The sequence below is a fragment of the Ostrea edulis genome, chromosome 5, assembly GCF_947568905.1.
Source record: "Ostrea edulis chromosome 5, xbOstEdul1.1, whole genome shotgun sequence".
NCBI lineage: Eukaryota > Metazoa > Mollusca > Bivalvia > Ostreida > Ostreidae > Ostrea > Ostrea edulis.
The window spans coordinates 17,224,090-17,242,349 of record NC_079168.1 but is presented as its reverse complement, the minus strand read 5'-3'; the positions used below and the strand labels follow the sequence as shown (position 1 = coordinate 17,242,349).

The following is an 18,260-nucleotide window of genomic DNA, read 5'->3' as shown; positions in this document are numbered from 1 at the left end:
AAGTGTAATGTTTATTAATCCGGAATCCGGAATTCAGACCGTAACGTTTTGTTGCTATAATGCAAGCACGTTTTTTCCTATGTATGTGTATTGGCGGGAAGCCATGTTATATATGGTTTTGTATGTTTAAATAAAGTAAACATAACAACGAATACATTTGTTAACAGTATTACAAAAAGTTAAATTTGTTCATTGTTATTTTTTATTATTTTTTCAATATATTAAATAATGCGCAGTTTCTTTTTCCCGCTAGTATAGTATAAAAGATGCGTTGGTGGTGTTTCACCACAGGGTAGTGAAATGCGTCTAGTGTGGCGGAGATCAAAATTGTAGATCTACTGCTGCCGCTGGCTAGCCTACTTGTAGGTGAAAGGGTGAGTAAAATGCATAAATCTTACCTTGCCAGTACAAAGCCTCTACACTACCAAGACTCATACAGTGCCTCCTCGTGGCAATGTATGGATACTGTGGTCTAACAATCACAGGCTGAACTGTATGGGATCTCGGAGTACCAAGGACCTCAGAGGTGCAGTGTGTAGGCCCATCGGCGTATGGACATGTCCTTACACTCACCAACCTTGGCCCAGCTATGGGTTAAATAGCTATACTGCCTTGTAGATGGCTTGGGAAAGTTAAAGGCTATGGGAGAAAACCCAGACAGAAAATCCGGGTAGAAGGAACTCGTAAGCATTAGCAGTGCAATCATCTATGGGAAGGACAACTCAGAAAGAAAACCCGGTCCACAGGAGCGGAGGTTTGGCGTCGGGCCAACTACCCTACCCAGTAAAAAACTCTATGTTACAGAAACTGAAACAAGTGAAATAGCAAATAACTCTGTCCCTGAAGATTCCAGGCAGAATACAGGCGGTATGACATCTCCCAGGAGAATGATTGAGAGTCTTTTAGGGCCAAAAGAAAAACTTTGTGTTGGAGCATGGAATGTTCGCACAATGTTTGAAACATCAAAGACAGCGCAGGTTGCCGATGAAATGCAGAGATATGGACTTGACATTCTAGGAGTGAGTGAATGTCGCTGGTTAAAATCAGGAAAGATGAGAGTGAACAGTGGTCATACCATCTTATATTCAGGACATGATGACAAACATCAAAGTGGAGTGGCAATAATGATAAGCAAAGAAAAGATCAAAACACTACTTGAGTGGGAGCCAATCAATGACCGTTTAATTAGAGCACGTTTCAACTCCAAGTACTGTAAACTTACAATCATACAGTGCTATGCACCAACGAATGATGCGGAAGAAGAAATTAAAGATGACTTCTACGAACAACTTCAGATGGTCGTATCTAAGGTTCCTCAGCACGATATGCTGTTGATGATGGGCGATCTGAATGCAAAAGTGGGTGCTGACAACACTGACTGCGAAAGATCAATGGGCAAACATGGTTGTGGAATACGCAATGATAATGGAGAACGCCTTATTGACTTCTGCCTTAACAACAACCTGGTGATAGGGGGAACCATATTCCCCCACAAGGATATACATAAGTTAACTTGGAAATCTCCAGATGGTAGAACAACAAACCAGATCGACCATATGATAATAAACAATAAGTGGCCTAGATCATTATATGATGTTAAAGTATACAGAGGTGCGGATGTCAACAGTGACCACTACCTGTTGAAAGCTACCATCAAACTGAAACTACGCAGAAATCACCAACAGCAAGGAATGAAAAGGAAATTTGACATAGATAAATTAAAAATTCCAAATATTAATAAGGCGTTCAATTTGGAATTAAAAAACAGATTTAAAACACTTGAAAACAACCCTGATGATCAAGATAACATTCAAGGAAAGTGGGACACCATCAAAGAAACATATGTTGAAACAGCTGCAAAAACTTTGGGTTATAGAACAAAAAAGAATAAGGAATGGCTAACATCAGACACATGGGAAAGAATAAGTGAAAGGAAGAAACTGAAACAAAAAATCATAAGCACAAAGTCGACCAGATTACAAGAACAAATGCAAATTTCATATAGAGAAAAAGACAAAGAAGTGAAAAGAAGTGCAAGAAAAGACAGAAAAATGCACCTTGACAACCTTGCAAAAAGAGCAGAACATGCAGCTTCTCATGGAGAAATGAACGTTGTGTATAAGATAACTAAACACCTATGTGGTAAAAATACAACCCAACCAACTCTTGTTATAAGGACAAAGATGGCCACCCACTATCGACAGATCATGAACAGGCCAAAAGGTGGGTCCAGTATTTTCAAGAGGTATTAAATTGCCCAGAACATGATGAACCTACTACTCCTGTACCTGCTGAGGAAGACCTGGAAATAGACCTCGAACCACCGACATTGGAGGAAGTTAAAAATTCTATTAAAAATCTTAAAAATGGGAAATCACCTGGCATTGACAACATCCTTGCTGAAATGCTAAAATCAGATATTGTCACATCAGCAAACAAACTACTGAGCTTATTTGTATCCATCTGGGAAAACGAGACTATACCATCTGATTGGAGTAAAGGACTTATCGTAAAACTAGCAAAAAAGGGAGACCTCCAAATGTGTGATAACTGGAGAGGAATAACATTGCTCTCAGTCCCCAGTAAGGTATTCTGTAAAATACTTCTCAGCAGAATAGATGAAGCTATTGATGATAAATTGAGAGAAGAACAAGCTGGGTTCAGAAGAGGAAGAGGCTGCATAGATCAGATTTTTGCCATTCGTAATATTATCGAACAATGTATTGAATGGAAAATGCCACTATACATCAACTATATTGACTTTAAGAAGGCATTTGACAGTGTGCATAGGGATACATTGTGGAAAATAGTTAGATCATATGGAATCCCAATGAAGATCTGTAACCTTCTGCGAGCATTCTACGAAAACTTTGAATGCAGTGTCATATTAGAAAAGAACATCTCTGAGTCCTTTAGTGTCAAATCTGGAGTTAGACAAGGATGTATATTGTCACCTATCCTCTTCTTAATAGTCATTGATTGGATCCAAAGAAACAGCACAGCAGATAAGAAGAGAGGTATCCAGTGGACTATGTTCAGCAACCTAGAGGACCTAGACTTTGCAGACGACCTGGCAGAGATCTCAGGGAACAAGACCCATCTACAAGAAAAAACAGATCAGCTGAACAAATTTGCCAAACAAACTGGTCTTAACATCAACATCAAAAAGACCAAGGTGATGACAATAAATGCTCCAGTGGAACCTGTGGTTTTAAATGGAGAATCGCTAGAGGAGGTAGAGGATTTCACCTACCTAGGAAGCATACTTAGCAAGGACAACGGTGCCGGGAAAGACATAAAGGCAAGACTCAACAAAGCACGTGCAGCATTCGCCCAACTCCAAACCATCTGGAAATCAAACAGCTACAGTCTGAGGACCAAAGTCCAACTTTATAACAGCAATGTGAAATCAGTCCTCCTGTATGGGTCTGAATGCTGGCGTGTTATAGACAGTGATATGAGAAAAATTGAGGCCTTCCACAACAGCTGCCTTAGAAAAATAAACAGAATCTTTTGGTCAAACAAAATCAGTAATAAATACACCAAAAGTGCAAAAGCAAGAACATCAGCACAGAGATATAACAAAGAAGAATGAGATGGCTTGGTCACATAATGAGAATGCCCCATAACAGGATTTCCAAAGTAGCTCTACACTGGACACCACCTGGATAGAGGAAAAGAGGCAGACCACGTACCACCTGGAGGAGAACTGTAACATCAGAACTTGAGGAAATGGGCTACTCATGGGGACAGGCACAGTATATTGCCAAGGACAGAGCTAGATGGAGACAACTTGTTGAAGCCTTATGTCCCACCGGGGACGAAGAGGATAAGTAAGTAATAGCGAGCGCAGCGAGCCAGCGTGGAGCGCTGGTTCGTACTGCGAGCTCTAATGACTAGAGCGCGGGAAATAATCCGAGCTAAATCTCAACCTCTAACAAGAATTTTTTTTTGACGCCAATCCCAGAAGTCCCTCGTACAAAATGGCGGATGGTTCGATTCGTAAAATAATAATAAAAAAAATCTTTGAAGTATTACAAACCGTTCTTATTTGAAAGGAAAGGATGACAATCATATTCTTCCCCCTTTCTTTTTCTTTTTAAAATATTGTCTAAAGAAATGTAAACAGTCACGTCACAACTACCAGGCTACGTCACAACACGCTCGTTGCATTTCCCGCTAAACTGGTTCCTACATTGGCGAGAAGAGCAAGACAGTAATCCTACGTATTTACAGTGAACCAGATCAGTTTTCCTTGTTTTCAATATAATTTTTTTGAAAATGTATTCAGATATGCTGCGCTCGCCCCAACGGTCACATCGTAATCATATTAGTATAAAAGGGTAGATATATACAACTTATCATTCGTACGAAATCAAATGGGGAACGTCTATATGTTCATTAGCCGGGGCATCTACATAATTATGTTTTCATATCAAACCTATGTCTCTGATCAAACAATGCATAGTTTCTGTCATAACTGTCAGACTGACTGCACAGATTCCCCCGCAAGAAGCTGTGGACATTTAAATAAAGATCGGAGTATGTGTCGGGTCCGGACACCATGGTTTATGTTTGTATATCTTGTTTGAATTTTATATTGTCAGAGCAGCAAAGAGACACCCCTATTTATCCAGTACTTATCGGGCATAGACATAGAAAATACTAGATCCTACATCCGGATATATATTTTCCGGATTTTTGAACGCCTCGGTGTTGGTTTTTGAAGCTATAATCAAGATCGAGAAGTCTCGCGAGAAACGCATTAAAATTTTCCATGATTTTATACAAGAGAGACTGTGCTAATGTGACAGAATGTCAGAAACCTACGGTATGATAACATTGAATTACGAGTCAAGAGTTTGATAAACGCTAATGCAATATTCTATCAATGTTTGCATAGAATTGTAACGTATGAAAAAATACACACGGAAGTCAAACTGTCTCATTGAGTCTGTCACAGAACAGCTGATCTTGAACTGAGCTTCTGCCAAGTTCTGTAACAGATCGTATTCATTGGTACTGTTTGAAATTTCAAGTGATTTAATTCTTTATATTCTAACACTGGTCACAACTGAAGTGTAGGCGTTGTCGGGAAATTTATTTCTGCATTATTCAACATCCGTTAAATATTGCATATGTAAACATAGGAAACGTGTTGCATTGATTAATTAGGGGCCTAGGTGTTGATCGAACAGAAGCTGCAACAGAAGTGTATATTAACATTTTTTTTTTATTTTTAACAATGCTTACCTAGTTCCTTTTCTTTACATCCAAACAATAGATTAAACTAAAAAGTATGATTATTTAATAGAAACTTTTGTGTGTTAGAACTGAATCCAGTGTTGTATTTTGTATGTTTGATGATAAATCATATTCTATCCTATCATTATATTTATTTCAACTTGAATGAATACATGTATCAGAATTTAATATGTAAACTGAGAAAGATCAAATTATAGAATTGAACACTGTTGCATTTAACACTTATAGGGAGGATTAGTTATTCATCTAAGTATAATTTGATTTTTAACTAATATAGTTATTATGTTTGCAGATTTTCTATTCAAGTTTTTAGTTATTGGCAGTGCAGGAACAGGAAAATCCTGCATACTTCATCAGTTCATAGAAAATAAGTGTAAGTATTATGACATGAGGTATGTAGTGAAATTTGTAGGATTGTTCAATGTTTATTGTAGATGTTAATGAAGCATCAATATGATTTAGATTTTTAAATTAATTGGTGTTTATTTTAGTCCCCTACTGGGCACTGGCGGAGTCCAAGGGGACATTAGCTGTTTGCACTCTGTCCATCTTTTTGCCCCTCTAGCTATCTGTCAGTCAGGCAAATCAGTTTTCTGCATTTTTTGGTCATGCTTGCAGATATCCATTTAATGTTAGGTACATTGCTTTATTATGACAAGTTACAGATCAGTTTTGAATTTTGTTGTGGTCCTTTGAGGCAGTAGTGAGTACTAGTGACGTCTCCATATGAGTGAAAGATTCTCAAATGGGACATTCCCCAATGTACAACCGATCGGTCCATTGCTGTGTTATAGCCCTTGGATTTAGAAAATTAACTCAAATACTCTATTTTTTTGCCTGAAAACATTAGCTAAGAAAGTGTTGGAAAGACTGTTTATGAATTAGTGTTATAACTCCTGTGCATATGCATTACTTTAGTATAGATAATGAAGCTTGGAGTCAAGAAAGAGAAAATGCATTCTTTCAAGTTAGTTGATGGATGAATCACAATATTACTCATTTTACACAAATGTGTGCAGTGTCAAGCACATAAAAATCTTCTTATTTCAACATCTATGTTTGTTGACATCTAAAATAATCACATGGATGGCTCTTATTTATGTGTTAATGTGTTACAAATGGCAGTGTACGCGATTGATTTTTAATTTTACCAGACATTCGGTCTGGTAAACAATCTAGCTTTACCAGACCAAAAATAAATTTACCAGACCAAATTTTCTTATGTGCAAAATTCAGTCTTTGCTCTTAATGTTTCTGACTACAAGCCTATAGGGCAAGTGAGAGTACAAAATTTGGTAGCCCAAATAAGATTTTACTAGCCCAAATGCTGTGTAGGAATGATTCAACATGATTCGAAATTTTAAGTTTAAACATTTTTAATGAGTATAACAAAACAAGTTCAGCTCTCTTTCAACTTCTAATTCTGTCATTTCACAGTATCTTCAGAATCCTCCAATTCTGATTCTTTTAGTTCTTCATGATCACTCTCATCCTAATAAAGGTAAAACCAAGGGTTACCGGTAATCACTAGCTCAATCACATATTCTGAACGTCTGAGGCGGTCACTTGTAGTTGTTACTTTGGCGCAAAGTGTTTACACCATTTATTAATTTCGTGTCCTTTTACAGATTCAATTCTATAATTATCAGAGCCAGACACAAACTTACAATTTGCAGTGTTTTCCTTTCTGCACCAGATGCGATATATGAGATCATCATTGTATTCAAATCAGATCCGGTTCTCCTGCAAGCACGCTAACATTTTCTTTGTCGCTTTGTTTCCTCACACTTCTTAGAGGCAATTTTCTCTGTAAGAACGGGTTGTTTCATTGATTTCCTACCAGGAATTGCACATTCTTTATATTTTAGGAGGGGATCATAATCCCCGCCGGAAATATATAACTGGCTTACAGAGCATGTGCGTCAATAATACTTGGTAGCCCAATCCCAATTTTACTAAACACAGTTATCGATGGGCCTACTGCTTAATTTCGAAGACTGAAAAATTTTTATCGACTGAAATTCATATATCTACCTTGATTTACATTGCGTATACACGTTTATTTGGAAAAACTGAAGTAGTTTAATACAGGAAATACTATAAACAAAACAAAAACACAGTGCGGGACATTTGGTCAGAAACTATACAAACTTTAACCGGACCGATCCAATTTTTACCGGAAATGTCCGACGGTCCGACGTATTTCGCATACTCTGAAATGGCAAGAGTAACAAGTACATTTGTTACTAAAATCAAATATTTCTCAAATCTGGTTAAGACAGTTGCAATGACATGAAGGGATATTGGATATCTATATGAATATATGAATGCAAAAAGTTAACAATGTGTTTATCAAATGTACAAAATTTGTCAAACCACCGGAGCTTATAGCTTTAGCTTATCATAATATTTTTCTATTCCATAGACTTTAAATTCTGATTAGTATCTAATTGTTTATTATTATTTTTCAGTTAAGAAGGATTCCAACCACACAATTGGGGTAGAGTTTGGAAGTAAGGTTGTGAATGTTGGAGGGAAGTCTGTCAAACTCCAGATCTGGGACACCGCTGGGCAGGAACGATTCCGGTAGTACACAATGTTGGGTCACCAGTGTCAGTGAATTGACACTGCACTATGTATTGTAATTTAATGCAATTAACCACTAATACTACTAATTGATGTCAGGAAGTTTTAAAAGATTTGGAAAAGAAAATTTGTTGTTCGAGGTTTTAGGTTGTTTGTATCATTAAATTACTGTCATCCTATGTTTCCATATGCATTTTACTTTCAAGTTAAGGGGTTAACTGTTTTTTAACAAACAAGCTGTTGTCATTCATCATTATGGAGTCAGTAAATGATGTTAAGCTTAAAATACATCGATATTTAAGTGTTCTTACACCCCATTTTGTTGTTCCTTTCAGGTCAGAGTAAGTTAAAAGTACAAATATTGTGTCCTGTTTAGTTAACCCCTTGACTCAGGAGGACCAAATAAGATAATACTTATTCATATTTTATAATGGCCGAAGTCACTATCCAAAGTCTGAGTTCATTTTCATCATAAAAGTCCACTAAAAACAATGATCATGCTTCCTGTAAGTTTGCTTCTATATTCATTGCACCACTATTTGACATAGTTGTGCTACTCAAAGTGTTCATGTACCAAAGTAGTTGCACAGTGGTTGTTTACCATTAAAATTTCCATAAATGATGTCAGACTCGGGGTGCTGTGATTAGATGATTATGCTGCTGACTAAGACATTTAGGCCTACCAGCATTGGAGTGATTTCATCATACTATAAACATTGTTTTGAAAAGCTATACAGAAAGTGTTTTTACAAATTAAATTACTGAAGAATTAATGTAAAATCAAGGAGGGGTGTGTGTAGTAATACTTGTGCAGTGTACATAAGCAGTTTGAACTGGTGTATGTGTATCATATAGTGCAGTGTCTCGTGTCCTCCTGTGGTCCTATTACTATGTTTCTGAAATTAATGTGTATCTGTGGATCTCAATACAAGTACACATAATGTTGTATGTTCTCATCAATAAATAACAACTGAAGATCATATCTTTTGATGAATACATTGTATCATATTTCATACATTCAATTAAAAAATGAATTTTGTTTTGGAAAATACATGAGGCCATGAACTGCAGCGCTTAACGCCAGCATATTTCATAAAGTTTGTTTACACTGTTAGCATTTCACGAAAAGTATGCTGGCATGAAGCTTTGCTTTTCATACCCTCATGTATTTTCGAAACTGAAATTTATTTTTTATATTTACATTTTACTTTCATAATATATTTCTGTCAGAATATTCCCATCCTTTAAAATAGTCATTTTATATTTGTCAAGGTTAATGCACACATTCAATGTTAACATTCACGAGGAAATGACTATCATTTCAATAGGTAAAAATATAGAAGGTAAAAACATTAAAAAATGTAAATATTACTTCTTTGTCTTGTTAGCCCTCAATTTACAATGGTATATATCAAATTTGCTATAAAAAAAACTGTTACAAATATATTTGTTATTAGAATTTGACTAACATTTTAATCGTGTGCTCAAATGGAGTGATCAAGGTTCAGTAATATTAAAACAGGTTTCCTTTCTTTCTATACTCTGCATACTGTGTAAAGTGCATGTCCAAATTTGTATATATGTACATACTATATTGTATATGTAAGTCTGTATGATGTGATTTACTCATACACAAGTCTGTTTTACAAATGGTCATCTTAAGAATGAGATATTCTCACCGTCTTTAAGTTTACACATGTATAAGTGAGAGTTGATGCCTGGTGTATCACACTGTGCTTGTTGTTTTTGAAGCTCGGTGACTAGAAGTTACTACAGGGGAGCTGCTGGCGCTCTACTGGTTTATGACATCACAAGGTAATCGATCACTGTGGTTAATTTCAATTTACAAGAGAGAATATCTCTCTACTGTATATTTGTTGTTATTTTAGCTCACCTGAGCTGAAGGCTCAAGTGTATGGCACTCTGTTTTTACATTTATTCCTCTTTTAAGATTTATCATAATTTTTGTAAGATATCATCTATTAAAAGTTTATGAGAAGTCTTATATCCTTTATCGAGTTTGACCCCAATTACAAATTCCTAACCAAACTTTAACCTAATCATAACATTTGAATGGTGAATAATAGGGCTCTAATATTGCATTTGTGCATTTCTTGTAAAAAGGCCTTTTCTACTTCTAAAGTGTTAACATCTTGACCTTGCAATTTGACCTACTTTTAAGAAAACCTAACCTAGGCAATATCTCCTGAATTATTTGAGATATGGCTTTCATGTTTTGTATATAGATTCCTTATGGCATGACCCATGATCTTTGACCTTGTATCACAGTATGTGATGACCCTTTAGATATATGTTAGGGCCACAATGTGGGGTCTAAAAAAAATTCAAGGAATAAAGATTGAAGACTGAACAACAGCAGGGTGTTAAATGAGCTATAGCTCACCTAGGTAAGCTATGTGGCCCATGGGCTTCTTGTTTAAATCTTCTGAAGAATAGCAGGACCACTTTGACTCAGGTCAATGTTATGGCCCATGGGCCTCTTATTTGGTATTTGTTGTTTTATTCAAATTTGTACATGTGGAGTTTATTACTTTTTCTAGTCGTGAAACGTACAATGCCTTGACAAACTGGCTGACTGACGCCAGAACCTTGGCCAGTCCAAATATTGTCATTGTCTTAGTGGGAAACAAGAAGGACCTGGAACAGGAGCGAGAGGTCACCTTTCTGGAGGCCAGCAGATTTGCACAGGAAAATGGTTTGTTTCAAGGATTTGAAAATTGAACTTCATGCATGAAAAAGGTTTTCTCATTACATGTACTAAATGCAGTCGAAGTGAGAATTTGTATGACTTTCACAAAACTTTTTATATCACGTAAAAAAGGGTACCTGGTGTATTACTTTGCACAGTTATTATTAAGTTGTAATGTTGAGACAGTTGTATGTTGCAGCTGAATACACTAGATTCCTTACTATTTATAGGTACTTAATTTGGCATTGCCGTTCCATTCATTTTGTAAGAATGTAAAGTCTTTACTATACTCCAAATGACATGAATATCTATAAATTAGCAATAAATAATTAAATATGAAAATTTTGATTTCATAAGAAATGCATTTTGTGAATATTGAGGAATCATATTTAGGAATCTACAGTCACTGTACTTTGCACAGTGTTTTCTTAAGTCTGAAGATTATGTATGGAGCCTATCACTGCAGTTTTATTTGATCATACAGTTATGGACACTGAATTTAGCATGTTTTTTTTTTATTTCAGAACTAATGTTTCTAGAAACCAGTGCTCTAACAGGTGAAAATGTAGAAGAAACCTTCCTGAAATGTGCCAGGTCTATTTTGACTAAGATAGAATCAGGTATTGATCTCATGTTTTGTCTACAGCTATGGCTATCTTCAGAAGTTTTGGCATGTATTTCTAAAGTTTTGAGAAAATGTCACTTCTTGATTTACACCTAGTATTTTAGAGCCTCTGACAATAAACTGTCTCAGGTAAAGAGAAGTGCATCCTAAAGACCGGCCTTGCAAAGTTTTATTATGCTCCGCCATGAATATGGTTTTACAGTGTTTGTCATGTCTGTCACACTTTGTGTTTAGTTCAGTTTTAAAGAAACTATTCAAGATATTTTTATCAAACCTTATACGCTGTCAGATACATATTGGTGACATCTATTCAACTGCATCAACATTTTTTGACCTCTACATTTCCATTTCATTTGACCTTGACCTCACTTTTCCTTATTTGGTGTTTATCCCAGTTTCAAAGCAACTATTGACAGTATATTTATGTCTCCCCTCTTTCAGGGGGAGATGTATTGTTTTTGTACTTTTCGTCCGTCCGTCTATCTGTCACAAAATCTTGTGAACACTTCTCCTCCTTTATGGCTTATCGGAAAGATTTGAAACTTTGTACAATGCTTCATTGCCATTTGTAGATGTGCATATTTTCGGGACAGGAGGATCCAATTATTTTCCTAAAAGTTATAGAGGATCTAACAGTAGTGGAGGATGTGAAATAGCTTGTGAACACTTCTATATGGCTTAATGGATAAATTTGAAACTTTGTACAATGCTTCATTGACATTTGTAGATGTGCATATTTTCGGGACAGAAAGATCCAATTATTTTCCTAGAAGTTATAGAAGATCTAAGAGGGGTGGAGGATGTTAAAATAGCTTGTGAATGCTTCTCCTCCTACAAGGCTTATCCGGTAGACTTAAAATTTTGTACAATACTTCAATACCATTTGCAGATGTGCATTTTGCAGGGACAGGAGGATCCAATTGTCCTCAAAGTTATAGTGGATCTGAGGGGTGGAGGGTGTAAAATAGTTTGTGAACACTTATCCAATGTGGCTTATTGGAGTTCATATTGTCGATTATTGTTAAATCTAAAGCAAACTAGCATGGCGCTGTGCCATGCCCTTTTTAGCTGGTATCATGCCCTTTTTAATTGTGCCATGCCCTTTTTTCTCTATAAATTTTCTGTTATTATAAACAATTGTTCTTTATTTCACAAGGTTGATTGAAAAGTTTAAAATCAAGGCAGCAGGTATTAACTTTTAAAGAGGCTAAATGATCGTTCTAATACCATCATAGTATGATACAATATTTGAATGAAAGTGCCCCGATATTGTCTTGCCGCGACAAAAAATGTCCTTTTGAACATATGATATGTGTGCCCTCTAGATCCTAGATTTAACTCTAGTCTATGTTCCTGCTCATGTTTTCTCCTCCATACCATGCAGTACATTAAAAGGAGGAGGTTTCATTTGGAGCACTTCCAATTTGGGGAGCTGGGGAGACATTTGTTTTTCATAAAAACAATCTCTAGTTATGAAAACTCTTGAAGTGCTTCATTCATGAAGATATAAAAAACATTTTAAGTTTTTGAATTCTATATTCATCCAATAGTTATACCCCCCGCAACAAGTTGTTGGGGGGGGGGGGGGGGGGGGGTATACTGGAATCGGGTTGTCCGTCCGTCTGTAGACGCAATGGTTTCCAGGCTATAAAGCATTATCCTTTCCACCTACCGTCACCATATCATATATATGGACTACCCATGGGATGAAGATGTTCCCTATCGATTTTGGGGTCAAAAGGTCAAAGGTCAAGCGCACTGGACATCGAAGTAGCAATATGGTTTCCGGACTCTAAAGCGTTATCCTTTCCACCTACAGTCACCATATCATATATATGGACTACCCATGGGATGAAGATGTTCCCTATCGATTTTGGGGTCAAAAGGTCAAAGGTCAAGCACACTGGACATCGAAGTAGCAATATGGTTTCCGGGCTCTAAAACGTTATCCTTTCCACCTACAGTCACCATATCATACATATGGACTACCCATGGGATGAAGATGTTCCCTATCGATTTTGGGGTCAAAAGGTCAAAGGTCACGTGCACTGGATATCGAAGTAGCAATATGGTTCGGTTTGTCATGCCATTTGTTTTTTACACTCAGAAAAGAGGTAGTTTATACCTATTACCAACACCCTTTGGGAGATTGGGGTAAGCGGGGGGTATTCTTAGTGAGCATTGCTCACAGTACCTCTTGTTTTATCTGTTTTGGTAAGATTTATACAATTTATCCATGTTATGAAAACCAAACACATTTCATAGAACTCCTTGTGATTAACAAGTATGTGGTGAATTCATTTCTCTCCTTGACGTTGAAATACTTTTTTTGGTATGATTAATTTGAACACCACATAATGCGTTATGATAATATATATGGATGGACATGTTTTGTTAACAAATAAGAGATATCTTTTTAAAATGATAAATAAATGTATTCACTAATGTGTTTTAATGCATAACAGGGTGGTCACTAACGCAAGAATCTGCATCCTAGATGCAGAAAATTCATTTGGGATGCAAATTTGTCTGATATGGCGAGTCCCATGGACGCATCACAGACTCCAAGTAAAAATCATAATTCTACTTAGAAACCCTAAAATTGTGTATTAATTAAAACTCGTAGTAGGAAAAAAATCTAGTTAAAACATTACGCTCTAGTGAACCGTGATAATACCACCGAATTCACAGTGTCCCAATCCGACTTGTTTGTTTAGCGTCAGTCAATTAGGTATGAATATAGAATATTATACTAAAAAGATAATTAGATAAGATGCAAAATGAAGAACATTTTGCCACTGGCAGTTAATTATTCTTATTTCTTATCTATTTATTTTTTACAAATCGGGATCTATAGTTATAGATATATTAAATGTTTGTCTTCCAGTAGCCATTTTTATTGGAATCGAAAGTAGCGTGCGCGTAGTTTGTAAACTTTGGTAGGTTTTACAGTTCGTTGGCAAACAAAACTTTTATCACAATAATAATTTGATTAAGATGCTGTTTAATATTGAATAGGGTTGTTGTGATGATAGGAGATTCTTGGAAGTAATTCTTTTGGCGTGGACAATTAGTCGTCCGAGGCCAAGTCGCGAATGATTAAAAATAAATCTTAAAATTTATGTGTTTTGTACTGCTTCCATTTTAATTGTCTTATATAAAGAAAGACTTATTAAATTTTCATGGGACTCATCAAATTTTCACTGGACTCAAGCTGCTTATAAACCACGAGTTGGGGACTCGTCTTCAATAATTTCTAGTGACAACCCTGGCCTAAAACACACATGAACACAATCATGATTTTTTTGAGCATCCAATATTTGTGTGTGGATATTGTAACATCACCCATTTTTATCATTACGAGTTCCACCTTTCTTAGATTAGGAATTTAGCCCAAAGATACCCAAATAATGAGCATCAATCATTTCTTTACCTTAGTTGACAAAAATTGGTATTTAAAATGGAGTAGGGAATCTTGTTTATCATGATATCCTCTGTCTAAAGATCTTTTTGTTGTGAAAATGAAGTGTCTACGGAAATGTTGGGTTTTTGTGTTTAAATGATGGACTATTGATTTGTAGGAGAACTGGACCCAGAACGCATGGGATCAGGTATACAGTATGGAGACACCTCTCTCAGAAGATTACCCAAAGAGTCGAATGGACCCAGTGGAAAGCGTGCAGATTGTGCGTGCTGAGAGTTGTTGCTCTTTACCTGACAAGATCTGATTTCATGTACATAGTCCTGTACTAATCCATATCTCATATCATTGCCTTAGTAGCAATTTGCTGGAAACAGCCTTTACCTGCTCATATGTACAAGCATGTGTTGGTTCAGCATAGCATAATTATGTTAGCATATTGGTTGTGCTACAAAAAGAGTGTGCTTTAGAGAGAAATGTGGAGTGCTTTTGTTATTGAAGTTATTTTGGTGAGAGGAAGTTGTTAGCAATTATTTAACGCACAAGTATAGTACACAAAATCCAATCTCCATTTATAACAGAGACACAAGACATTTAATGATCAAACTTAAACCTTGACCTTTGCATCAAAAAAGTTACTGCAGATTAAAAAAATTCCAAATTGCACATTTTCAGTCACACCTTAGGATAGAAATTCCTGAATTTATGAATGTAGAATGTTCTGTCTGCTTTGAGATAGAATACACTCTGATAATTATATGTTATACTTAGTGGTGCAGTCTCTCATAATTAAGTCAAAGGCAATGAAGAATTACAAGGAGTTGGTGTTTCAAATTGTGTAATTGCATGTATGTGTTAAAAACAAAGTAAACTTTGTGGACATGTTTGTACTGCCCCAGGCATTGCTTATGTGTGTAATTTATACAAGGTATTTATTCATATATTAGACACAGGCTTGAATATCCAATTTTCATATTTATTTCATATTATACCAGATATTGATTATTGCATCATATTCTTAGTTCTTGAGAATATTGACTTGAAAAATATCTCCACTGCTGTAAAAAAAAAAAAAAAAAATGAACATGACATTTTTTGTTATTTTTGTGACACTTTGTTATTAAGTCACTCTTGAGTGCACTCTTGACCAGGGGTCAATGTAAAATGTCAGTTAATTTGAAATTGAAAATATTTCATAATTTTTGTATCCATTCCCTGTTTGCCTTGTAGATGCCTCATCTCATTAAGTTTTTTTGATTCTTTATTTTATTTATTCCTTATTGTATGTTTTACGAGTATGTTTCATACACTAAATATGATTTTCATTTATTATGTGATTTCACTAACTAGTTTTTGTGTAAGAAGGAAAACCATTCTTTGATCAACGAACTTGTTTTAGAGGAATTTATGCAGTTGATTTTTAAAAAACTATCTATCTATGGCTCATTTGAAAGTTGTTTAATTCTTTACATTCCCTTGCACAAATGCAGCATTTCAGAATTGTACAACCTTGTTTTGAATTTTTTATTAAATTGAAGTTTGTTTCATTGTCCATTCAACTGTAAGAATAACGTCACACATACAGATATAGAAAAACAACACACACACCTTCCAGTTCTAATGATACTTTGATATGTCCAAAATCACAAACACCAAATAATATTCTCCTTATGCATTGGGTTTATCAGATGACAGTGCTTATTTGCTTCTCATTCAATGATGGAAATTCATGGTTGATAATACTACATGAAACTGACATGAATGTAGTGCAAGGAACCTCAGATTTCTGACAGTGGTTGTAAAGGAATCATAATAAAACAGTGGACAAGGATTATCATAGCAATTTGGAATGGGACCATCTTGTCCACTATCTGTTTATTAACCATAGTTCAGTTTTTCGTTGTTTTTTTTATCAAACTGCATTTTTTGTAGCTTTGGTATCCTGCATTCAAAGCTATTTTCATCAGCACGTTAAATTCCTATACTGTTAAATCAAAGTTTAAAGCACCATCCTTTATTTGTAATAGCAATTCGAAATATATGAAATATTGTGTCATATAAATGTGTATGACAAGAATGTTGGTTTTGTCTTGAAGGATGGTTAGATACTGGAGACCTAAATTTGAAGTCTTAATAGAGTACATGTTTCATAAAAGTAGTGTGTTTATCAAGTGCTTTCGAATTATACACACCTTATATCCAATGCAGTATACGTGTGTGAGTTGATTGTAGAATCCCTGTTGGTTGTTTATTGAATGAAATTAGTTGTTAGTAGTCATTAAAATGTACAAAACAATTCAATATTGGTCTTTAAGGTGGTCATGCTATTTTCTAGTGACAATGGAGGGGACTGTCCCTCCTTCAATCTGATTTTAGAAGGGATATTGTGTACAGTATCATATGAATGTTCACATACATGAGCAATGACTGAATGCAAGACATTAGTATTTTTATGCCCCCCTCCCCCTTTTCGAAGAAGAGGGAATATTGTTTTGCACATCAGTTGGTAGACAATAAGATGTCTGGCCAAGATCTTGAGACACCACTGTACTGTACTAATGGTCATCAAACTTTAATGATGACCATCAAACTTTATTAATATTTTGATGATGACCATCAAACTCTATAATTATTTTGATGATGACCATCAAATTTTATAGATATTTTGAATATGACTACATGTATTTAAGATTGTTTTCCACTATGCATACACCACGTTTTTGCAGGTCTGATTTCCAGATAATCATTAAACTTTTAAGGCAGGTCAATGATGACCAGTAAATTTTAAAGGATCTAGATTATTTGTTAATATTTTTCAGATATACATGTATGGCTAAAACCTTCAAGAAACAAGTCATTTAGAAAAAAGATGAATTAGACAAGTATATATATATATTTTTAAAGAAATTGAAAATGAATATTGCTGTTTTTCATATTTGAACCAAACCCGAGATACTGCAACAATTCAGTTGATGCAGGCTGTCCAGTGGCCCTAAAATGCCTTTAAAAATCCTAATTATTTTTAGTTTTGCTAAAATTCCTAAAAATATGTTCAACTCATGGGGAAATCCTGAAAAGCCCTAATTTTTTATGTCAATTCCTTATTATTTTTACTTTGCTAATCTTGCAATTTTGAAAATGTATTCATAATAAATGTGTATGAACGTAGTTTGCAGATCTTTTTCAAATAATGCAGTGAAAGGCAGTTGACCAGTGGATCCATGTGTCAAGCTTGTTTATTGGTTGTGACTGTGACAAAGATGTTACTTTTAAGGTTAAAGCCAATAACAGCTGGGACAATGGAACCCTGGAAGATGCCCTTCCTGCACTTGCAGTATATTTAGGTCACCTAAATCACTTGGGTGACCTATTGCCATTGGTCTTTGTGTGCCATGTGTAGTCCGTTAACAGTTTTACGTTTTTAACTTCTTTTTGAAAACTACATGGTCAATTGTTACAATTTTTGGTGTGAAGCATCTCTAGGATAAGAGGAATATAAATTATGAAATTTATGACCTTACCACTCGTGGGTGGGGCCAAATATGCTTGAAAAGGGCCATGTTTTAAAATATTTTCTGTATTCCCACACATGTGGGAGAAAAACTAAATGCATGGATATGATGTCCATGAAGCCCTCTACTTAAATTGTGAAA

General features: G+C 35.5%; 1 protein-coding gene across 2 annotated transcripts; it reads left to right on the top strand.

The window, feature by feature from the left end:
- The first annotated feature begins 4,702 nt into the window (after window positions 1–4,702).
- On the top strand, window positions 4,703–17,775 carry LOC125649870 (ras-related protein Rab-4B). 2 transcript variants are annotated; one of them, XM_048877705.2, is made up of 7 exons: window positions 4,703–4,831; window positions 5,558–5,638; window positions 7,737–7,851; window positions 9,604–9,666; window positions 10,413–10,567; window positions 11,086–11,181; window positions 14,768–17,775. In XM_048877705.2, exons 1-7 carry the CDS (start codon window positions 4,816–4,818, stop codon window positions 14,881–14,883), a joined length of 642 nt encoding a protein of 213 aa, XP_048733662.1. In that variant the 5' UTR covers window positions 4,703–4,815; the 3' UTR covers window positions 14,884–17,775. The 2 variants fall into 2 exon arrangements, with proteins under 2 accessions (XP_048733662.1, XP_048733661.1); XM_048877704.2 differs by having other exon boundaries at window positions 4,733–4,831; window positions 5,572–5,638.
- The last annotated feature ends 485 nt before the right edge of the window (window positions 17,776–18,260 follow it).

Excerpts from the sequence above, each read along its gene's own strand:
- LOC125649870 (XM_048877704.2), top strand. The coding sequence starts at position 4,778 with ATGATTTTATACAAGAGAGACTGTGCTAATGTGACAGAATGTCAGAAA. Across the intron at positions 4,832-5,571 it reads CAGAATGTCAGAAACCTACG|TTTTTAGTTATTGGCAGTGC; the intron begins GTATGATAACAT and ends TTTCTATTCAAG. Across the intron at positions 10,568-11,085 it reads CAGATTTGCACAGGAAAATG|AACTAATGTTTCTAGAAACC; the intron begins GTTTGTTTCAAG and ends TTTTTATTTCAG.